Below are 25,175 nucleotides of genomic sequence, written 5' to 3' on the forward strand. Positions count from 1 at the left end.
ATAACCTTTGTTGGCAATAACAGAGGTCAAACATTTACTATAGGTCTTTACCAGGTTTGCACACACAGTAGCTGGTATTTTGGCCCATTCCTCCATGCAGATCTTCTCAAGAGCAGTGATGTTTTGGGGCTGTCGCCGAGCAACACGGACTTTCAACTCCCGCCACAGATTTTCTATGGGGTTGAGGTCTGGAGACTGGCTAGGCCACTCCAGGACTTTCAAATGCTTCTTACGGAGCCACTCCTTTGTTGCCCGGGCGGTGTGTTTTGGATCAATGTCATGTTGGAAGACCCAGCCTCGTTTCATCTTCAAAGTTCTCACTGATGGAAGGAGGTTTTGGCTCAAAATCTCACGATACTTGGCCCCATTCATTCTGTCCTTAACACGGATCAGTCGTCCTGTCCCCTTGGCAGAAAAACAGCCCCATAGCATGATGTTTCCACCCCCATGCTTCACAGTAGGTATGGTGTTCTTGGGATGCAACTCAGTATTCTTCTTCCTCCAAACACGACGAGTTGAGTTTATACCAAAAAGTTCTACTTTGGTTTCATCTGACCACATGACATTCTCCCAATCCTCTGCTGTATCATCCATGTGCTCTCTGGCAAACTTTAGACGGGCCTGGACATGCACTGGCTTCAGCAGCGGAACACGTCTGGCACTGCGGGATTTGATTCCCTGCCGTTGTAGTGTGTTACTGATGGTGACCTTTGTTACTTTGGTCCCAGCTCTCTGCAGGTCATTCACCAGGTCCCCCCGTGTGGTTCTGGGATCTTTGCTCACCGTTCTCATGATCATTTTGACCCCACGGGATGAGATCTTGCGTGGAGCCCCAGATCGAGGGAGATTATCAGTGGTCTTGTATGTCTTCCATTTTCTGATGATTGCTCCCACAGTTGATTTTTTCACACCAAGCTGCTTGCCTATTGTAGATTTACTCTTCCCAGTCTGGTGCAGGTCTACAATTCTTTTCCTGGTGTCCTTCGAAAGCTCTTTGGTCTTGGCCATGGCGGAGTTTGGAGTCTGACTGGTTGAGGCTGTGGACAGGTGTCTTTTATACAGATGATGAGGTCAAACAGGTGCCATTCATACAGGTAACGAGTGGGGGACAGAAAAGCTTCTTACAGAAGACGTTACAGGTCTGTGAGAGCCAGGGATTTTCCTTGTTTGAGGTGACCAAATACTTATTTTCCACCCTGATTTACGAATAAATTCTTTACAAATCCTACCATGTGAATTCATGGATTTTTTTTTCACATTCTATCTCTCACAGTTGAAGTGTACCTCTGGTGCAAATTACTGACCTCTGTCATCATTTTAAGTGGGGGAACTTGCACAATCGGTGGCTGACTAAATACTTTTTTGCCCCACTGTAGTTGGTATAGATATGGCAAGTAGCCTTCAGAAATAGTAATAAATCACACAGCAATAGTACATTCATGTAGTTGTAAAAAGCATGACAACAGTAATCCAAAGTATTCAGAATACCTTTGTTCTGTTATCAATAAAAGTTGTAAAATGTTGTATCACTAAAATATCATTTTGACTCAGTTTGTTATTCATTATGTGTTTACAGCACCCTCTGTGGTTGCTCCAAGCAATACATTTTAGAAACTGCTTTATTTTGAAAAACCTTAATTGAGCAGGAAGAAAATAATAATGGATTGCATTTAAATAGCGCTTTTCTAGGCACCCAAAACGGTTTACAATTCCACTATTCATTCAATCTCACATTCACACACTCACATTCACAAAATACTGTCTACATCTTCTGTTTATGGTTGTATCGCCGGTATGTACTTAAAGTATAAGTTCTTACTTTGTTTTTGTGCAATATGTTGCCCGCTAATGCAATATTTGGCTGTAAAGCTAGTCCCTTTGTTAAGCTAGTTAGCCGCGATTTTGGAGGTCATCTGGGATAGCATCGATAGTACAAGTTTATATAATAAGACATATGACATATGCTATGTAGTAGCAATGTGGTATATAAGTGCATATTATGCTGCACATATGTATATCATGACTGTATTGTTTGTCTTGTTTTTTGTTCTACCCTTTTGAATGTCAGTAAACCTGTTAACAACGTTCATCGATCTTCAGAGTTGTGATATAAGAAAGGTGTAAATGCCCCTGCATCAGACATGCACCCATAACGGCACAACATTATTCTCATTGAGTAATGTAACGGAATACGTTACAAAATACATTCTGGAGCATGTATTCTGTAATCTGTAGTGGAATACATTTTAAAAGTAACCTTCCCAACACTGACCATACTTTTGAATAGTCAGTGCAAAAGAGTGTCTTTGAGTTTCAGTTACTGGCCAGTTTTGCCTGGTTTGTTTTCTTATTAGTGTTAGTGTATATTGATTATAATGTATGTGCTTACTTAATAAATGCTGTTCAGATTTTAAAAGATTTTAAATTCTGTTTAATTGTACTGCCAACAAATAACAACTTCAGTCAGCACAACCCCTGTGGTCTTGGTCGAGGTGTTTTAATGAACATACAGTTACGTCATTGTTACATACACCAAGAGGCTGAAAGGAGTAAATGACAGTGAATGCCAAATTTCTCACTAGTCTAATACTTCATACATGTGGAATAAATAATATCATGATGACATACATGCCAAACTGAGAGCTAAATAAAACAAGTAGAAAAGTGGCCAAAAGGTTTTTGGCAATGGTGAGGCTGAACAAAATCTTTACAATTGATCCTTAATGTTGTCCTTGGTTTCCTTTCAGTGAAAAAAACACAAAATGAAAAAAAAATATATATATATATATATATATATATATATATATATATATATATTATATAGACACAAGTTAGAAGGTTATCATCCAAAAGGGGTTTTCACGGTTGTTGTGGCAATGCAGCTTAATAATATTATAAAAGTATGTAGAGTCTATAGAGTACATAGACATAACAAATCACTTGGAATGTAAATGAAATCATCAAACTTAAACTTCTCAGTTCCTTTTCAGAAAGCCCAAAGCTCTCTGGAATGGCATCAAAAGCACCACAAAAAAGAAACAACAACAACAACAAAAAGCAAACAAACAAACAAACAAAACCCCCCCAGCAAAGATTCAGATAATAATTCAGAATAGATAACCTTAAGGATCAGTGCAGTCCCATTTAAATTTGATGATGTTTTTCATTTTCATGGATCTGTTCCTAGAAAATTTTGTCCTTGAAAGCAAACTTTAAACTGTGTCTGTTGAGAGTTGAGTTCAGGTAACCAAAAAAGTTATTATTTTTAAGTCATATTAGTATAATCCCATTTAAGAACTTAATTAAAAATAAGTTATGAGTTAAAAACTACTGTTAAAAGGTACGTGAAGTTAGGAATTTCCTAACTCTGTGATAAATAAAGTATGCACCATCTTAATCAAAATATTTAAACTACTTAGATCTTTAGGTTTATCAGATCTAACTTACTTGGGGTTATGTAGCATTTTCTTTTCTTTTTTAGGCATGGGAATGGGTGGGTGACATTACAGAAATATATATTTATTGGCAAAATCCTTAGTGTTATAATACAAAGTTTTAAATTCTGAGTGATAAATTGCTTGGATCAGCAACATTTTGTAGTAATTAAAATCAGCAGTCTGTTTGATATCATTTACAGTCCACTGTTCTACTTTACAAAAAATGTATTGAAGACAAGCATTTGTTAAAAGATGTTAATTAGTAGAAATATAGTTGCAGATATGGTTCTACAAAGATCATTGTTTGTTTATATGGTAAATATGAACAGAGAGTAGATACTAAAGGAACCACAATGAAGAGAAATAAATAAATATAGAAACTGTAGTGATTGATGCAGATGTGAATGATGGCAGTTAATCAGAGTACATGTTAGACTCTCAGTTTTGACCTTGGTGTCCTTGGAATTCAGCTATGAACAGAGCTCAGAATAAGTCATCCCGTGAGGAATTATCTGATATAGATCTGCTACAGAAATGTTATTCTTCTTCGCAAATTTAACACATGCACAAATTATGACATTTTGTTTTATTGTCTTCTTCATCTTTTTTTTCCATGTTCTGTTGTTCAGCAAGAAGGACTCCTTAGAGTAGGCATCAGACAACAATGCCAATATTGGTGAAGTTGTCCAGGCTTCACATGGAAGAAATTAAAAATAAATAAAAAGGGTCAACAAAGATCAATCTTTCTTGATGAGTGTTTTTTTTAAGACAGGAGAAAAATCAACATATTTGCTGAATCCAGTGGCTTAAATTCTGTTTGGGTCAGATATACAGCATGCATAGTCTCGAGGTAGCTTTCATGGTCTATACATTTTCTGACAACACAACCAGAATCATATCAATCAGAGATTTACAGAGACTGCAAGGGACTTTTAGGGTACTCAGCTGTTGTGTGTAACTCAAAGGGTTCTTTCCTAAAGGTAAACAGGCAATAGATCAGTATGTTTTAACAATTCATTGAAACATTGCTATAAATTCATTTTATTTTTAAATTTTTTTAAATTCATCCTAAAAATGTGCTCTGCATTCACATTTTTACTGTAATTCAACCTTTTTTTATTTGTTGAACTACTGCAGTAAGAGCAGAGTGATTCTGTTTCACTTGGAACATTTTGCAAAGAACCAGAAGTAACGTTAGAATAACTGGGTATTATTTCCTCACTGTGATTTTGGTTATACAAAAGTTATTTTATTTCAAAGATTACACTCAGATTATCTTTTAATTCACATTTAATTGCTTATAACAAATTTCTAGTTATCTAAAAAGTTTGACACACCTGAAATTTGGTGCAAAAAGTATGTTCCTAACACTTCCTCATTGTTAATTTGGTTGTTTCCATGAAGAATACTTAAAGCTTGCAAAACTGCATCATTCAGTCTTTCACCCACCAATATAAAATGATGTTTAAAAAACCTAAATAGCAGTCACATTTGTACTCAGTTTGTGGCACACACTCACAAATGCTCTCTGGAATATGCGAGTTGTAGCAGGCAGTGTGGGTTGTGCTGGTGACCTGGTGTACTGCTGTTTAAATATGTTGGGAAAGTACTAGTATGCTTGGCCTGTCTCAACTTGCAGCAGTCCCAGTACAGCTGAGTGGTCGGCCAGCTTCATTCTGCGCTGATTGGAGAGATTGACGTTCTTAGCCAGGTAATCCACAGCAGCTGTGGAGAATAGAAGACAGGATGGAGAGTTAATGAAGATTTGTTAGAATCCTCGCCGCTTGCAATTGATAAAATGGTAAATGGACTTAAAGTCACTAAGGCAAAAACTAATTAACTAAAGTTAATACAAATACAAAGGACTAAGAACATAAAACGGTTACAAAAGGATTACAATGTGAGACAACCCAACCAGACAACCTGACAATGAACAGAGGGAACCTGACACGCTATATACACAGAGGGGAACACATATGGAACAAACAGATATAACAACAGGGGAAGCAAAACTGAACACGCTGAACACAAGACAAAAGACTGTCAAAATAAAATCGGAAACACGCTAAGATGCAGACCAAAATACATGGCAGACTGAGGAGAAAAAGGGAGGCGACACAATGAGAGAAACATGGAAGCAATTAAGAAAGATGAGACACTGAGGGGGAGAGAGAGACAAGACGGGCTGGGGAGAACATACATGAATGCACATGACAGACAGGGGAGACAGAATGAAACACAAGGAGGGAAAATGTAAAGGGAAAAGGGAGACAAAACACAAAGGCATTACTGGGACCTGGGAAACGGGGAAACATGCAGGGGAAGGCACGTAAACACAGATGACACATACCGGCAACACAAAGGAGAGACCAAAACACAAGGGGAACCTAACAGACAAGAAACTAAACATAGTCAATCACCCAGGAACACAGAATAAACTAAAGACTAACTAATGAACATTAAACCATCATCATAATACATAACAATCACCAGAACCCAAGAAACTCAAAATGCTGGGTCGGATGACCCAGAACCATGACACTACTTTTACATTATGAGTAAATCATGTTATTTCATGGTTTACTATTTATCCTGCAAACCTAAATGATCAGTTAATTTCCCCTTGTACTCATTCTTGATAGCATCTCCTGACAATGTGTTATGACTAAGAACAACAGTGGCATTTGTCCATCATTGTCCAGGGCTGCGCTTCAAGTGAGTGTATTGTAGCGATGAGAAAGCCTGAAAAACTGTTAAATCTGTTAAAAGGGTGTTCTGGTCTATCTTGGGATTATCTGATCATATGTCTCTCTAATGTTGTTGAGTATTTATCTTTCAGTATAAAGAGAACTGGAGTGTAGGACAAACATAATTTTTGATTTTAGCTTTTGTTTTTCCACTTTGCTGTTTGTTTATATGTAGGTACCAAAACTGCTTGGTTAAACTCTTAAGCACAAATTAGAAGGCAATCTTGTCCCCTATCATTTCTTCATTTTTTAAATCACCATGATGATGAGAATTTTTGATCAGCAGAGGAAATTTGGTCTTGTGATGTACTAGTGTATATATGTATGAGGTAACTGTTTTGATTTGACATGTATAAAAATAAAGTACTTAATTACTCACAAGTAATTTGATATACTACTCGGTACATTACTTTCATGTGACTCCATAAATTAGTGTTTCCTAACCTTTTGGAGCCATCGCACATATTTCACAAAAGAAAAATCACACGGCACACCACCAAAATTTTTTCCTCGCACCAAGCTCGGTTTGTCCCCAGTATACCTTTCTTGCTTTCTTCTGGCCACTACTCATGCTAGGGCCTGCATCTGCGTCAGAATTTTTTCCAGGACCCAGGTCAGGTTGACTACTTTTTTTCAAATCTCACAGCATGATCTCGCAGCATATTATGTAATTTCTTCTTCTGTTTTACCTGCAGTTGACAACCTATATAATTAGAGCAAAGTTGTACTAGTGCTAGTGGAAAAGAATGTAATTGTTCTGCCCATTTCTCACGCCGATGGCTTAGAGTACGAATCCCAGATAATCTTCAACGGAACACCTGATCAACTGTTGGGAAACAGCCATAAATGACCACGTCACATAATTACTATTTCCATACATAAACACAAATCCCAATACTAATGAGGACACACATATGATCTTTTAGTTTTTATGCATGAACATGAAAACTGACAACACAAGAAAAATTGAAAGAGAGAGAGACTTTTAAAAACATGAACACATACAAATGCGCTTGCTCATCACTGCCTTTATTGTGTGTTGAAGAGGCTCTGGCTGCTGAACTGGGGTCAACATACACTCACCTTTACATCATTCTGGGTTCTAGCCAGTGTTGGGAAGGTATTCCAACATGTATTATTCCACTACAGATTACAGAATACATGGCCCAACATGTATTTTGTAATGTATTCCATTAAGTTACTCAATGAATTAAGTTACTCAATTCTGTCTCACAGAAACATGGCTAAAAGCCTTCCAGATCCATGGCTGAGTCCATGGCAGAGTGAAACAGCTCAGGGGGTCGGCCCCACAGAAGGTTGTGGAGGCAACATGTAACCACTGACTCACTTTAAGTAGTTTAGGACAGCCAAACTATAGACCAGTTGCTAGGTTCGGCAGGGCTACAATAGAAAGCGAGGCGAATACAGAATGAAATGGCTGGAGACAGGAATTTGAGCAGCAACGGTTATTATTTACACAAAAATGAAATAAACAAGACACAAATTCCACATTGACAGTAGTAATGATAATAATAACAATAACAATAATAAGAATAAGCCGGCAAAACAAAAATAACCCCAAAAATAGTAGTTTGAGCTCAATATTCAATTGTCTTTTTGTCTTTGGTCATTTGTCAAGTCAAAAGTTCTTAGTCTAGTTCTTTTTCTCTTTCGTTTGTGGTTTGTGTGTTACCACTTGGGCGTCTCCGTCGAGGAAGAAGAGTAAGTTCCTCTGCAAAGTTCAGTCTGGGCTCAGGCTCGCCATCTCCATCCGGAGAGAATCCATCGGAATCCAAAATCTTAGTTCCTTCCACACGAACAAGGAAAAAAACCTAGCCAAAATGTTAGAAAATTCCGCACGAGCTATCAGTGGCCTGTCTCATCTACTTCCACGTGCGAAAAGACCTAGCTCATGTGAAACGATGGTCTGGTGTTTTGGAAGACGGGGCTAAACCCACTTTCAACCAATGAAAAAAAAGCATTTACCCCTTGTGATTCGGCAACAGAAAAATAAAGTTTGCTGGAGGATCACACTTCCTATTTTCAAAATAAATGATGCTTTTCAAAATAAAAGAATGAAAATACATTTATACAAATATAAAGAAACCAAGAAAGAATAACAACAAAAGCGGTTTTCTCTACTGGGTTACAAACACAAATCCAAAAGCCGGCCGTGCGGAAGGCAGCGGCGGCGACACAAATCCGGAGACGGGCAGCGCGGAAGGCAGGGGTGGCAACACCGTTCAGGTGATGGTGATAGTCGGATGGGCTCCTCAGACCCCCAGCGGAAGCCGCAGGCGACGGTGATGGTCGGACAGGATCCTCGGACCCCCCCCAGTGAAACTAGGAGGCGGGAGCGGATCTTCGTGCCCCCCAGCAAAGAATGAAGGCTGAAGCAGCCCCTCGGACCCTCCAGCAAAGGCCGAAGTGGCTCTTCGGACACTCCAGGAAAGACCGAAGGCTGAAGCGGTTCCTTGGACCCCCAGCAAAAGCAGGAGGCTGGAGCGGTTCCTTGGACCCCCAGCAAAAGCAGGAGGCTGGAGCGGTTCCTTGGACCCCCCAGCGAAAACAGTCACAGAACCAGCAGGCATGTGGGCCTCTGGCGCACACGAAACAAAACCAGCAGGCACGGGGGCCTCTGGCACACACAAAGCAAAACCAGCAGGCACGGGGGCCTCTGGCACACACAAAGCAAAACCAGCAGGCACGGGGGCCTCCGGCAAACATGAGGCAGACTGCAGCTGCGCAGAGCACTGACCCTGCTCAGGCAGCGACAGCCACAGTCTTAAGCTGGCTCCTTAGCCTCCAGGGGTCCAGAGTCAGCTGAGGCCTGGAGTGAGTAAAAGTCTCAGAACAGGCCAGCTTTTGAGAAACCAGTTTAGTGTTAATATGTTTGTCTCTCTGCTCTGTACGGGAGGTAGAAAAACAGTCCTTAATGCGTTGTATTGCCATAGCTTCCTGTACAGAGGCAGGTGAAAGCGAAGGTTGTACAGGTGACAAAATAGAAGAATGAGTAGATGAAGAGGCAGGTAGCTGAAGAGATAACTGTGCTACTGGTGAGGCTAATGGCTGAAAAGGTGACCGGGCTAAGGGTAGAGGTGCAGGCTGGGCTACTGACTGAATGGAAGCCTGAGTGGCTGACTGTAATGATGGTTTTAGCAGAAGTTAAGCTGGTGAAGCGGGGAAATCACAGTCATTATTCTCCCCTGTCCCAAAACACAAAGCCCCCGAAAAAACAGTCCCAAAAACAGAAGTGGTGGAAAAAATGTCCCTTTGACTCACCACAGCCAGCTGCTTAGATGTCAGCCGTTGTCCGCTGCTGCCGGACGAAGTCTGCTAATTCCTGAGCTTGCACTGCCGCCTCCACTTTATGCAGATCGGCAGTTAAATCTGTGAATCCTCTGGCCTGGTGGAGATGGGGATTTCCCTCGAGGATTGCCTCAATCGCATTAATTCCCACAATCTTCGCTCTTGTATTTGAGGTGTGGGTTATCCATTCCACCAGGCATAGGACTCGCGCCAGAAAGTCCGCTGGATCCATGTTTGTGGTCGCTCCGTACTGTCACGGCTGGGGCAGCAGTCGTGTGGTGTAGTGAGAAAAGGATCCAAAATGCAGGTACTGGCTGAGGTGCGAGTAGGGCGTGTATTTGTAGTGAAAGCAACGTACAAACCAAAAAATAAGGAACAGGGAGCAACTAAAACCTAGACCTAGACTGGGAAATCTAATAAACAAACCTGAAAACATAAGGACACGGGGAGACACACAGGGAAAACATGAAGAAAGGAGAGCAGAGAGACGCAGGGAATACCAAATTACACAGACGGAGCGACAAGGAACACAGGCAGGCACACACTATAAACACACACAAGGTAATGAGGGAATGATACACCAGAGGGGAACACAGCTGAACCTAATGAGACACAATGAGACACAGACCTTCAAAATAGAACAGGAAACTCACAAACTGTTTTACAAACACAAACTCAGGGACATGAACAGAGCACAGGGGGGGAAGAACACAGGTAGGAATAATAAAACACTGAACACCAGAACCAAACCCTAAGAATTAATACAAAATCAGAAGAAACTAGAAAATAATAACAATAAACTCAAAACGCTGGGTCACCGACCCAGGACCATGACAGTTTTCTTTTTATTCTGTTTCTCAGTTATTCTGTTTCTTTCGCTCCGGGACCGTGTGCACCTAATTTCATTCCACCTCATGTAAACATGTGATGCGAATAACACTAAAGAATCCTTGAATCCTTGAGAGTAACGTATTCTGAATACTTTGGATTACTTAATATATTGTCTTGCTTTTTACAACTACATGAATTATGTGATTTATTACTATTACTGAAGGCTACTAACCATACCAATACCAACTAGATATTTAAATCTTTATATAAAATGCCTAACAGTAATGTGGACATTAGGTTAGGCTGCACTTTTTGCAGTGCTTGTATAGAAAACTATTTCTGTATCAGTAATATGTTTTCTTTTTGTCTGTTGACAATCATGTGAAACTGCACATGATTATTTGCAGCTAGCAGGTTGTTAATGCTATCCATCAAATCTAAAAACACTATGTTAATACAAGGAGATCCTGAAGGCTACTCCAAAAAAGATTGGATTATATTTTAAATATTTGTTAAACTCTCTTCCAAACCCCAGCTCTCTATTGTAAGTTTTGAGTGTTTACTAAAATGAAAATAAAAGCCTTCTAACTTCTCACTTGTCTGTTTTTATTCAGGCAAACATGTATAATATTTTTATTAAGAGAGATTAGGCTTTACCTTTTAAGACTTAAACTTAAGTGTTTCTGTCACGTAGTGATTGTGCTCAACTGTACAAAGCTTACTAGGCATTATGAAACACGAATTTTGCCAAAGTGCTTAAGATGCTTTTTTGAATTATCTTTTTTTTTCTTAAAGAAATCTACTACATCATGTGTAATTTTTTAGTTAAAACAGTTAAATTAAGAGGGGATGGCAATAAAAACTCTGGAGCTGTGATGTCATCAAGTACACTGCAGTTCCAACTATAGCGTTCTCAGGAAGTCTGGACTCCCGCGTAAACTTACGAAGCCCGGACTAGTGAGAACGCGAGTACCGACTGACATACTTGAGTATTGAGAAACGGCCTAACAGTCTGTAAACTGTGAATTAACCCCAGCTAACTCCAGCTAACAATGTTAGCTTGGTGACGAGTAGCCTTCATTAAAAGTAATAAAATTCACACAGCAATAGTACATCGTAGATACTGAAGTTTTGACCATCCCATTCATCTCTGGAATTTCCAAGTAAGAAATGCATTCCTGCCCGTGCACTGCTGGCTCTGGGTCCATTGTCTAACTGATGCCACCAACATTAACAGGATGCTTACATTAGAGCCTCCTATTGTGTGTTTTGTTTGAGTTTCCGGCAATCAGAATCAGAGAAACTGTATTAATCCCAGATGGAAAAAAAAGGCCATGGGTCGGACTCGAGCCCAGGCTGGCCACTCTCAGCCATGTGCCATAGGATTGCATGCTCTTTCAACTGACCTAAACCTGCACCCAACTGCATTTAATCACCAAAATTGGAGAAGGGATAGAGCTGGGATAGCCTAACATTAGTCAGGAAACAACAGGTGTGTATTCCACTTATTTCAATAAAGTAACTGTATTCTGATTACCACCTATTTAAATGGTAACTGTAACGGAAGACAGTTACTCATATTTTGTATTTTAAATATGTACCGCCTTTAAGGTATAAAGGTTGGACTTTTAACTGTATTTTTAGAACTTTTAAAACTTTTTTTTTTTTTACCAATAAGGCCCTCGCTCATGGCCATTCACAATACACCAAAGTAATTTAATAACAAAATTTTGTGACTTTACACACTACATCTTACAATCTCAGCTCAAAGAGTCATGCTGACAGATTTCTTTCATTGATTATGGCAGCATTTCTTCACCATGTAGAAAAACTGAGACATAATGTTGAATTTGCTGGTTTTTTTTGTTTGTTTTTTTTAAATCTGGGACTTCCAGTTTGGCGATGAGTGAGTGAGGTAGACACGGCAGTAGCTCCGCTTAATTTCGATCTTAAAGCTCCAAATAGACCGTAATTATACGCAGTAACCGAAGGTAACTTAAACTACTGTCTGATAAAGTGGCTGGGTGTCTACACACCAGTTGAAAATGCCCAAAAAAGTTTTGCCAAAGTTGGACACGCCGGACGGGGAAGGCCCGAGTGAAGCCTCTGGCCACAGTAAAGATGCCAGCGGAACCGTCACGAGCACAGACAATATAGTTTTGGGGGCTATTGCGGCACTCCGCTCTGAACTGGCAGGTGTTAAGGTTGAAATTTGTGACAAAATTGAAAATAAGATCTCAGAAGTCACAGCTTGAAAGCCGAGAATGACAAACCCATAGCAACGCTAAGGAACGAGATAGAGTCACATGGCCATACGCTGCAAGAGCTAGCCAACACGGCTAGCGGCTCATCCGATGCAATACGGGAGTTGGAGAACAAAGTTGAGACACTCCGTGGGCAACTGACATCGCTTTCTGAAAAATGCCTCGACCTCGAAGGACGCTCGAAGCGTCAGAACCTAAGAGTGGTAGGGGTGAAAGAAGGGAAAGAGGACGGGCAGAATGCCAGGGAGTTTGCAGGGAGGCTGTTAAAAGAAGCGCTTGGACTGGACGAGACACCTGTGATTGACAGAGCCCACAGAGCTTTGAGAAAGAAGCCCGGAGATAACGAACCACCTCGACATCTTATTGTAAGAGTTCACTACTGCCACACCTATGAGGACATCATGAAGAAAGTCATGGGCACCCGGGATATAACATTTTGTGGCCGGCGGATTCAGATTTTCCGGGACCTGCCACCTGAGGTGGCAAAGCGCCGAGCTACGTTCACCGCTGTGAGGAGGATGCTACGCGACAAACCGGGAGTCAAATACGGACTTCTTTACCCAGCCAAACTACAAGTGTCTCACGACGGTGTTGAGAAGTTTTTTACTGACCCGGAAAAAGCACGACAGTATGCAGGACGCCTCATCGGAGACGTGGATAACGGAGGATCACTGGATCCTATCCTACGTGAGATAAGGGCAGATAATGCCACAATACACCACCCAGAACGCGAATAACCTCTACGCAGGTGACATCTAGCACTTTACTACCAACAGGTTGTTTTTTTTTTTTCTCTTTGTATACCTAAGAGTCAATAATCCGTATTGTTTTGTTTAATAGTGACGATAATGTACCTTCTGATCCTTTTTTTTTGTGATATCTGGTCTATGCTTAATGTCTTTATGGAGCTACACAGGGCTCTTGTTATGTCGGAGGTTGCGACAGAGGATGGTTAGAAGTACGCATTGTCTTGTTGGGAGGATGGCAGGTTCCCCTCCCTGCTATGACCTAGGTGTATGTGTTTTTTTGTTGCTGTTTGTTTGTTTGTTTTTCTTTTTTATTATTTCTGCTGTGTTTACTTTGTATTTTCATGGGTGGGGTTGTTGGGTGGGAAGGTGCTATGGTAGAAAATGTTCTAGTCAATATGGGACAATACACATAAATCACTAACAATATGGCCTCAATAGATGGTGATGGAAATGATGGGGTGAACAGGAGAGGGCTTGTAACCTTTTGCTCTTGGAATGTGAATGGCATCAATGAACCAATAAAACGTGGTAAGGTGTTGGCATACCTAAAGTCATTGAGATCAGATCTTATTTTCTTGCAGGAGACGCATCTTAAAAATGATGCACATTGCAGGATTACAGCTAAGTGGATAGGGCAGGTTTATCACTCAAGGTTTTCCGCAAAGGCAAGGGGTACAGCAATAATTATTCGTAAAAATGTGCCATTCGTACATAAATCGACCCTGGCAGATAAGGAGGGGAGATATATCATGGTGGTAGGAGAAATTCAGTCTATACCAATCACATTGCTGAATGTCTATGGCCCGAACAGGGATGACCCAGAGTTTTTTAGAAAAATGTTTAGCTTGATCCTGGATATTTCAACTGCAAACTTGATACTTGGGGGAGACTTTAATTTAGTTTTAGATACCTATCTAGACAGGTCGTCAGCTCAGAAAATTGCACCATCGAATGCTTCTATGTTTCTGAAATCGTTTATTGATAATTTGGGTCTTGTGGATGTTTGGAGAACGTTGATGCAACCGGAAGGGAATATTCCTTTCACTCTGGGGTTCATAATACGCACTCCCTTATAGACTATTTTCTATTAGATAGTAAACTGTTACATGGAGTCCAAAGTAGTAAATATCATAATATCCTTATATCAGATCATAGCCCAGTGTCTATTTCACTAAATTTACTGGAATCAGGTGGTAATTATAAACACTGGCGATTAGACCCTCAACTTCATTCTGCAATTATCTGGAAGAACAGATCAAGTTGTTTTTTGAGATGAATGACAAAGATGATGTATTGTGGGAGATGTTTAAAGTATATGTTAGAGGCTGTGTAATTTCTTTTCAGTCGTCTGAGAAAAAACGTAATAACATGGAACGCATACAGTTGGAGGTTCAAATACAAAAATTGGACGCTGAGAATGCCAGACAACCATCTGTGCAGCTACATAGTAAAATATCAGCTCTGAAGTATAAACTCAATAACTTGCTATCAGATAAAATTTCCAGGGCCTTCATGTATGTTAAGCAGACCTATTTTGAATTTGGTGATAAGCCACATAAATTACTGGCCAGGCATCTAAGGAAGAGACAAAGTGATAGGGCTATTCATGCAATCAGGTCAGACTCAGGGTTGTTGATTAATTCTTATAAGGATATTAATACTGCTTTTAGACAGTTTTATGAACAGTTATATACATCTCAGTGTAATGCACCTCCTGAAATTATGCAGGATTTTCTAAGCAAATGTAACTTGCCTACATTGGCACAAAAGGACAGGACACTTCTAGATGCAGACTTAACATGTCCAGAATTGATTAGTACCATACGCTCCCTGAAAAACGGGAAGAGTCCAGGACCTGATGGTCTATGTAATGAGTTTTATAAAAAGTTTAGCAGTTTACTAACCCCATATTTGCTGAATATGTTTAATATGGCCTTGGAAGATGGTGCACTCCCACAGACCCTGAATGAAGCAACTGTGACTCTCATTCCAAAGAAAGGAAAGGACCCAGAATTGGTGAGTTCTTACCGATCAATCTCTTTATTGAACACAGATCAGAAAATACTGGCCAAGTCTTTAGCCAGGAGACTTAGTTCTCACATAGGTAAACTGGTTCATCCAGATCAAACAGGGTTTATCCCAGCAAGACATGCATCTTATAACCTTAAAGACGTCTTTTTGACATTATTTATTCCTCTAGGGATCCAGATAAAGACCTAGTGATATTGAGCCTTGATGCAGAAAAGGCCTTTGACTGTGTCGAATGGTCATATCTATATGCAGTATTATGTAAGTTCGGAGTTGGACCTAAATTTGTTTCCTGGATTCAATTGTTATATAGTAATCCGTGTGCCAGAATACTCACAAACAATACCCTTTCCAAACCAATTAAGCTATTTCGTGGCACAAGACAAGGATGTGCGCTGAGCCCTTTATTGTTTGCCCTCGCATTAGAGCTGTTGGCAGAAACAATTCGGAAACATAAAGAAATACATGGCTATAATACAGGATACACCTCCAATAAGATCTCACTGTATGCTGATGATATTCTGCTGTTTGTAACCAGACCGTTAGACTCAATCCCTAAGGTGCTAGTAACAATAGATTTATTTAGCTCTTTTTCAGGTTACAAAGTAAATTGTAACCTGAATTAGGTCCTAAATTAGGGTCAGAAATTCATAATGATATCTGGACTAAAGGGCTACGATATGTTAATTCCTGCTCTATCAACGTCCGACATAGGTTAATTCAGTTTAAAATTTTGCACAGATTGCACTACTCGAAGACCAGATTACATCGAATATTTCCTGAAACGTCATCCATCTGTGATAAATGTCAAATAACAAATAACGAGCCTATCTAAATCCCGGTAACGAGTAACGTGTTCCTGGTTTTGGCATAATAACTAGTTACCGTGCTCGTTACCACAATAATAACGTAGTTACTATAATTATTAGTCCCAACACTGATGATAATATATTAAGTAATCCAAAGTATTCAGAATAAACGGAATACGTTACAAAATACATTTTGGGGCATGTATTCTGTAATCTGTAGTGGAATACATTTTAAAAGTCACCTTCCCAACACTGCCTATGAGCAAGCACTTTGTCCAGTGTTCCAACATTCGGAAATGGTAAATGGCCTGCATTTGTATAGCGCTTTACTCAGTCCCTAAGGACCCCAAAGCGCTTTACACTACATTCAGTCATTCACACACTGGTGATGGCAGCTACATTGTAGCCACAGCTGCTCTGGGGCGCACTGACGAGGCGAGGCTGCCGGACACTGGCACCACCGGGCACTCTGACCACCACCAGTAGGCAAACACGGGGTTAGTATCTTGCCCAAGGATATTTGGCATGCAGCCAGGAGGCAGCCTGGGATCGAACCACCGACCTTCTGGTTAGTGGCTGACCTGCTCCCTGCCACCTGAGCTACAGCCACCTGGAAGAAGGAACTGTTCTCACGGCTGGAGAACAGTTCCTGATCCCCAAGAAGCCCCAGAAGGAACTGGTCCCATCCGACTACCGGACAAGTGTACTGACTTTATGAACTAAGTTAATGAAGTTAGTTCTGATGGGTGCTAGAGGAATACAATGCTCAACAGAGCTCTAGCTGGAGTGCTGAAAAGAAACCTGGGGTTATTGGCTTCTAAATATAAATGCATTTTGCCAGAAACACCAGAATCACAAAACTATTTCAACAACCGGCAAACAGCTAAAACAAATGAGCACATGAGCAACAAACAAGCAAATGAGAGCAGGTAAACAGATTCCGCACAAAGACAAAAACACAGAGCGTGGACCTGAAGGATCAGAATCTGTGAGCTGTTGGTTTTCATCTCCGACGGCACAACAGCTCACAGATTCTGATGTGATGTGATAACTAAATATTTGGCAAACAGAGAAGGAGAGTATTGGTCAAACAGCTGGATGCCCTTACTAATATTGCAAGTAGTTAAGCTAGCAAACCTGATTTTTTTTTAAAAAAACACTATACCTATAATTTTTAGCTATTTAAGGAGAATATATGCTTTAATGTATGCTTTAATATATGCTTTCATGTATATTTTGTAATATGCAATAGGTTTCTATGAAGATTATAATGTACACTCTGTACACACATGACTGTGTTAGTTCCCACCCAGACAACGCAGTCATCAAGTTTGCAGATGATACCACCGTGGTGGGGCTCATCTCTGGGGGAGATGAGACGGCGTACAGAGCTGAAGTTCAGATGCTGTCAGATTGGTGTGTAGATAACAACCTGGACCTAAGTACCTGTAGGCGACCGTGGCTCAGGGGGTTGGGAAGCGTATCTGTAACCGGTAGGTCACCGGTTCGATCCCTGGGCTCTCTGTCCTGGTCGTTGTGTCCTTGGGCAAGACACTTTACCCTACCGCCTACTGGTGTAGATATGGCAGCCTCGCTTCTGTCAGTCTGCCCCAGGGCAGCTGTAGTAGGTCCCGAAGAAATAGACTCAAGGACAGCTTTTACAACAGGGCAATAGCCCTGATCAATGCAAATAGCTGACCTGACTGGCTACTAGAGTTGGATGTCTCACTCCACTTTTACGTGGTCTTGGTCTCGTCTTGGTCTCGACGGACTTTTGTCTTGGTCTTGTCTTGGTCTCGACGGACTTTTGTCTTGGTCTCGGTCTTGGTCTCGACGGACTTTTGTCTTGGTCTCGGTGTTGGTCTCGCTGTCTCGGTCTTGCACTCTCAAATCGACATAGTGTTTGGGAGATTTGGAGTCAACCATCAGCGGAGCGGGGGGTGTCTTACTGGGCTTAAGCCCGGGTCATTTTTTCAGAAGCATGGGGTTTTTTGGAGTGTAATTTGTTTGTTAGATGCCTGACTGACAACTGTATAAAACAAAAACAACACACGAAGCACAGAGCGCACCGTCGTAAATTCCCCCTGATTTTGGTATGATCCGAGCTTTGGCACTAGGCGACTGAGCACAGCACCCATGTGAGCGAGGGGGGAGAAGCTGCTGCCTGCGAGTTTGCTGCAGAGGAGAGCTTAAGTTTGACCAGGTACCAACGGAAATCATTCGTACTGAACTAATAATGTAAATATGACGGTGTATCACAAAAGATTGATATCAAACTGATCACTTGGTTGCGTTACTTACTCTTCGAGTGAATCAACAAATGGATAAATAAAAAGCCGAACGACAATGCTGATTTTTTTAGAGAGTCTTAGCTTACATCTCATATTTTCAGTTGTTACCCTCCACGGCTAAACAAACTCTCTAAATCGGTTTCAGTTGTGTACTGATGAACACAACAATGGACATAAGGAGCTTCTTTCAAAGAAAAAACTCAGGTAGATGTTATTTTATATATTATGCTTTTTATGTTGTTCAGTATATCTATGCAAAACAAGAGGAATTTCAATACACAGCAGTATATTCAAAGTTGAAACCAGATATTTACATACACTTTAGGGAGAAAACATAAAACCTTTTTTTTACTGTTAAACATCAATTTAGAGTAAACTTTTGTTTTAGATAAATAAATGTTGTAATGTCTTTTGAATTAGTTAAATGTCAGAATAAAAAGAGGGAGCTGTCTATTTTAATCACTTTCATCAAATGTAGGAGTACATATACACTAAGTTTATTGTTAATTAAGATTAATTAAGAAAACTCCAGATGATTCCATTCTGAGCTTAAGAAGCTTCTGATTGGTTAGTAGAGTCCATGTGGGTAAATTGGTGGCACAGCTGTGGATGCATATAAGGCAAAACACAGAGCCTGTTTCTTTGAAATGGGAAAGTTCTTTGAAAAATCAAGAGATGTCAACCAAAACACCTGGAAAAGAATTCTGGAAAAGAATTGTGGAGCTCCATAAGTGTGGCTCAATTTTGAATACAATTTGGTGCCATTTACAATTAAGAAATACAGACAGTTTCTCTCTTTACTCTTAAAGTTAACAAATATGTTTTTTATATTTATCAATCTAAAAAAAGAAACATTTAGTCTGATTTGATGTTACAATTAAAAAGTGTTTGTGTTTTTATCTGAAGAGTATGTAAATATCTGGTTTCCACTGTATATTTGTGTTTGGCTTGATTGTCAGCACAAAGAGGGAGAGAGAGGAACAGAGAGGGAGAGAGACGACGAAAATGACGACAGAACAGAGATGGAACAAGAGCAGGTGAGACACACATGTTAGTCAAATGGTTGTTTGCCAAAAACTCATCAGAACATGTATCTCGTACCTATTGTAACTTTTTAGATAGCATTTGTTACTTTTAAAATTCTATATGCTGGCTAAGGGTAAACGTAAATTCAGTAAAATCATAATTCATGTCGGCAGTAATGACACCCGGTTACGCCAATCGGAGGTCACTAAAATCAATATTGAATCGGTGTGTAACTTTGCCAAAACAATGTCGGACTCTGTAGTTTTCTCTGGTCCCCTCCCCAATCAGACCAGGAGTGACATGTTTAGCCGCATGTTCTCCTTAAATTGCTGGCTGTCTGAGTGGTGTCCCAGAAATGATGTGGGCTTCATAGATAATTGGCAAACCTTCTGGAGGAAACTGGTCTTGTTAGGAGAGATGGCATCCATCCCACTTTGGATGGAGCAGCTCTCATTTCTAGAAATATCGACAAATTTATTAAACCCCTCAAAACATGACTATCCAGAGTTGGGACCAGGAAGCAGAGTTGCAGTCTTACACGCCTCTCTGCAGCTTCTCTCCTCCTGCTACCCCCCCAAAAACCCATCTCCATAGAGACTGTGTCTGCTTCCAAAAAGACAAAAAACAAACTAAAAACCAGCAACAAACAACTTAAACATTTACAAAGAAAGAACAATACAGTATCCACATCTGAACCAAAGAGTAAAACAGTGAAATGTGGATTATTAAATATTAGGTCTCTCTCCTCCAAGTCTCTGTTAGTACATGACTTAATAATTGATCAACAAATTGATTTACTCTGCCTTACAGAAACCTGGTTGCAGCAGGATGATTATGTTAGTTTAAATGAATCAACACCCCCGAGTCATTCTAACTACCAGAAATCTCGAAGCACAGGTCGAGGGGGCGGTTTGGCAGCAATTTTTCACACCAGTCTATTAATTAATGAAAGACCAAGACAGACTTTTAATTCATTTGAAAGCCTGATGCTTAACATTGTCCACCCCAGCTGTGAAACTCAGAAACCAGTCTTACTTGTTATCATCTATCGTCCACCTGGGCCTTACACAGAGTTTCTGTCTGATTTCTCAGACTTTATATCTAATTTAGTTCTGAGCTCAGATAAAATAATTATTGTGGGTGATTTTAACATCCATGTTGATGCTAAAAATGACAGCCTCAACATGGCATTTAATCTGTTGTTAGACTCAATTGGTTTCTCTCAAAATGTAAAAGAACCCACCCACCACTTTAATCACACTCTAGATCTTGTTTTAACATATGGCATAGAAACTGAACATTTAACAGTGTTTCCTGAAAACCCTCTCCTGTCTGATCATTCCTTGATAACATTTACATTTACAATAATTGATTACGCAGCAGTGGAGAGTGGACTTTATCAAAGTAGATGTCTTTCTGAAAGCGCTGTAACTAAGTTTAAGAATATAATCCAGCCACTGTTATCATCGTCAATGCCCTGTACCAACACAGAGCAGAGCAGCTATCTGAACGCTACCCCAACAGAGGTCGATTATCTTGTTAATAATTTCACCTCCTCACTACGTACGACTCTGGATACTGTAGCTCCAGTGAAAACTAAGGTCTCTAATCAGAAGTACCTGACCCCGTGGTATAATTCTCAAACACGTACCCTAAAGCAGATGACTCGTAATCTGGAGAGGAAATGGCGTGTCACAAATTTAGAGGATCATCATTTAGCCTGGAGAAATAGTTTGTTGCTTTATAAGAAAGCCCTCCGCAAAGCCAGAACAGCTTACTACTCATCACTGATTGAAGAAAATAAGAACAACCCCAGGTTTCTCTTCAGCACTGTAGCCAGGCTGACAAAAAGTCAGAGCTCTTTTGAGCCAACCATCCCTTTAACGTTAACTAGTGATGACTTCATGAACTTCTTCACAAATAAAATTTTTATCATTAGAGAAAAAATTACCAATAATCATCCCACAGATGTAATATTATCAACAGCTACTCTTAGTTCCATTGATGTTAAGTTAGACTCTTTTTCTCCAATCGATCTTTCTGAGTTAACTTCAATAATTACTTCCTCCAAACCATCAACGTGTCTTTTAGACCCCATTCCTACAAAACTGCTCAAAGAAGTCCTGCCATTGATTAATTCTTCGATCTTATATATGATCAACCTATCTCTAATAATCGGCTATGTACCACAGGCCTTCAAGGTGGCTGCAGTTAAACCTTTACTCAAAAAGCCATCTCTAGACCCAGCAGTCTTAGCTAATTATAGGCCAATCTCCAACCTTCCTTTCATATCAAAAATCCTTGAAAGAGTAGTTGTCAAACAGCTAACAGATCATCTGCAGAGGAATGGTTTATTTGAAGAGTTTCAGTCAGGTTTCAGAGTTCATCACAGCACAGAAACAGCATTAGTGAAGGTTACAAATGATCTTCTTATGGCCTCTGACAGTGGACTCATCTCTGTGCTTGTCCTTCTTGACCTTAGTGCAGCATTCGATACTGTTGACCATAATATCCTGTTAGAGCGATTAGAACATGCTGTAGGTATTACAGGTATTGCACTGCAGTGGTTTGTATCATATCTATCTAATAGACTCCAATTTGTGCATGTAAATGGAGAGTCCTCTTCACACACTGAGGTTCAGTGCTAGGACCAATTCTGTTTACATTATACATGCTTCCCCTAGGCAGCATCATTAGAAGACATAGCATACATTTTCACTGCTATGCAGATGACACCCAGCTCTATCTGTCCATGAAGCCAGATAACACACACCAATTAGTTAAACTGCAGGAATGTCTTAAAGACATAAATACTTGGATGGCCACTAACTTTCTGCTTCTTAACTCAGATAAAACTGAGGTCATTGTACTCGGCGCTGAAAAGCTTAGAAATATGGTATCTAACCAGATTCTTACTCTGGATGGCATTACCTTGGCCTCCAGTAACACTGTGAGGAACCTTGGAGTCATTTTTGACCAGGATATGTCCTTCAACGCACATATTAAACAAATATGTAAGACTGCGTTCTTCCATTTGCGCAACATCTCTAAAATTAGAAATATCCTGTCTCAGAGTGATGCTGAAAAACTAGTTCATGCATTTATTACTTCCAGGCTGGACTACTGCAATTCATTATTATCAGGATGTCCAAAAAACTCACTGAAAAGCCTTCAGTTAATCCAAAATGCTGCAGCAAGAGTACTGACAGGGACTAGAAAGAGAGAGCATATTTCTCCTGTTTTGGCTTCCCTTCATTGGCTTCCTGTTAAATCCAGAATTGAATTCAAAATCCTGCTCCTCACATACAAGGTCTTAAATAATCAGGCCCCATCTTATCTTAATGACCTTGTAGTACCATATCACCCTATTAGAGCACTTCGCTCCCACTCTGCAGGCCTACTTGTTGTTCCTAGAGTATTTAAAAGTAGAATGGGAGGGAGAGCCTTCAGTTTTCAGGCCCCTCTTCTGTGGAACCAGCTTCCAGTTTGGATTCGGGAGACAGACACTATCTCTACTTTTAAGATTAGGCTTAAAACTTTCCTTTTTGCTAAAGCATATAGTTAGGGCTGGACCAGGTGACCCTGAATCCTCCCTTAGTTATGCTGCAATAGATGTAGGCTGCCGGGGGATTCCCATGATGCATTGAGTTTTTCCTTTCCAGTCACCTTTCTCACTCACTATGTGTTAATAGACCTCTCTGTATTGAATCATATCTGTTATTAATCTCTGTCTCTCTTCCACAGCATGTCTTTTATCCTGTCTTCCTTCTCTCACCCCAACCGGTCGCAGCAGATGGCCGCCCCTCCCTGAGCCTGGTTCTGCCGGAGGTTTCTTCCTGTTAAAAGGGAGTTTTTCCTTCCCACTGTCGCCAAAGTGCTTGCTCATAGGGGGTCATATGATTGTTGGGCTTTTCTCTGTATCTATGAAGCGCCTTGAGGCGACATTTGTTGTGATTTGGCGCTATATAAATAAAATTGAATTGAATTGAATTATATTTATTAAGTTATGCAGGCATGTTTGCTCAACAAGGCTAAATAATTATATAAACTTTTCAGAATCTAAATAGTGTACTTTGGTAGAATTAAAAAATAAGTGTAGTGCAGGTCTAAGATGATTTTTAGTGCTGCTATCATCTAGTTCTGATTCTGGTTCTGTCTTGGTTACTGTTGTAGTCCTGTTTTAATTCTGGATCAGTTCTGGGTCTGGTTGAATTGGGGTTTAGTCCCTGTGTCTTGATACAGGCCCGACTTTGTTCTGCCTTGCTGCTTAATTAAAAAACTCGTTTAAGGTGTCCTGCATATGTGTGTGTGTGTGTATACATACATATATATATATATATATATATATATATATATATATATATATATATATATATATGAAGTCATTCTTTTTTGAACAAAGCTCAAAACAGAGCCTAATAATCTTTCAGTCATTTCTACCCTCACTTAATTTCCTTTGGCTGCTCAGCTCTCACACAGTGGCTCAGCTACGCTCCAATCCCTCCATATTGTGGCCAATCACATGCGAGGATATAGGATAATATCATTATGTGAAAAACAGAGAGGGTGAGAGACGCAACAGTCAAGTGGAGCATGCGTCTGTCCTCTCAGTGAGTGAGTGAGACAGTAGACAGCGGTGAGGAGGGCTGTGCGAAAGCAAAAACACATAAATATGCCCGAGACCCGTAAACGAAGCAGCATCTGGCTGCAGTTTAAAGACTTTTTTTGTCTCGGTCTTGGTCTTGGTCTTGGTCTCGTCTCGTCTCGTCTCAACTTGGTCTTGGTCTTGTCTTGGTCTCGATACCCTCTGGTCTTGGTCTTGTCTTGGTCTTGTCTTGGTCTCGATACCCTCTGGTCTTGGTCTTGTCTTGGTCTCGATACCCTCTGGTCTTGGTCTTGTCTTGGTCTCAATATCCTCTGGTCTTGGTCTTGTCTTGGTCTCGGATTAGGCGGTCTTGACTACAAGTCTACTGGCTACCTACCTGGACTTTTTTTGGGGGGATTAACAATGGTAAAAACAGTAATAATAATAATATTTATATTTATAACAAGGTGCAATAATAATTAATGTGCAATAATAACAGTGTGCAATACAAATACACTTATTCTTTAAGTTATTATACTGTGTTGTGTTGTGTTGCGTTGTGATGTGTCGTATCGTGTCATGTTGTGTTACATGTAGTGCCGACGTAGGACAGTTTTCCAATTTCATTGTACTATTGTATTATGTATGACTGTGCAATGACAATAAAGAGTTATCTATTATCTATTGAGCAAAATGATCAGTTAGCAGCAGACCATGATCGTGAGCCACCAACCACTACACAGTAAAATTTGCAGTGTCAAACTAACACTTAAAGAGTTAAATTTAACACCGTTTCCGAGTCTATTTGGTCCCATTCGGAATTGGTGTTAAATCAACTCTTTCTATAGTGTTAAAATTTTAGAGTAAATTTAACTCTAAATAGAGTAAATATTTAACACTGAGTAACACCGCATAGTGTTAAATCAACTTAACACTACTAGTAGTGTCATATTATTTACTCTATCATAGTGATAAATTAACTCTATTTGAGTAAAATCTCACTGATTTTTAACACTGAATTGAGTCATTTGAAATTAACACTGCGGGTTCAAAGAACTCTGATGGGAGTTTATGTTACTCTATACTGTGTTATTCATAC

At 40.1% G+C, this 25,175-nt stretch overlaps 1 protein-coding gene across 3 annotated transcripts in view; it reads right to left on the minus strand.

The window, feature by feature from the left end:
• Window positions 1–2,851: 2,851 nt before the first annotated feature.
• LOC102788973 (paired box protein Pax-7-like) overlaps window positions 2,852–25,175 on the minus strand; it is a 115,853-nt gene continuing 93,529 nt past the window's right edge. For all 3 annotated transcript variants that reach the window (XM_035915017.2, XM_006807157.3, XM_006807156.3), the window contains one exon: window positions 2,852–5,162. In XM_035915017.2, the coding sequence (XP_035770910.2) occupies window positions 5,047–5,162 (116 nt within the window). In that variant the 3' untranslated portion in view covers window positions 2,852–5,046. The remainder of the gene's footprint in view (window positions 5,163–25,175) is intronic.

The sequence above is a fragment of the Neolamprologus brichardi genome, chromosome 20, assembly GCF_056152115.1.
Source record: "Neolamprologus brichardi isolate AB-2024 chromosome 20, ASM5615211v1, whole genome shotgun sequence".
Lineage (NCBI taxonomy): Eukaryota > Metazoa > Chordata > Actinopteri > Cichliformes > Cichlidae > Neolamprologus > Neolamprologus brichardi.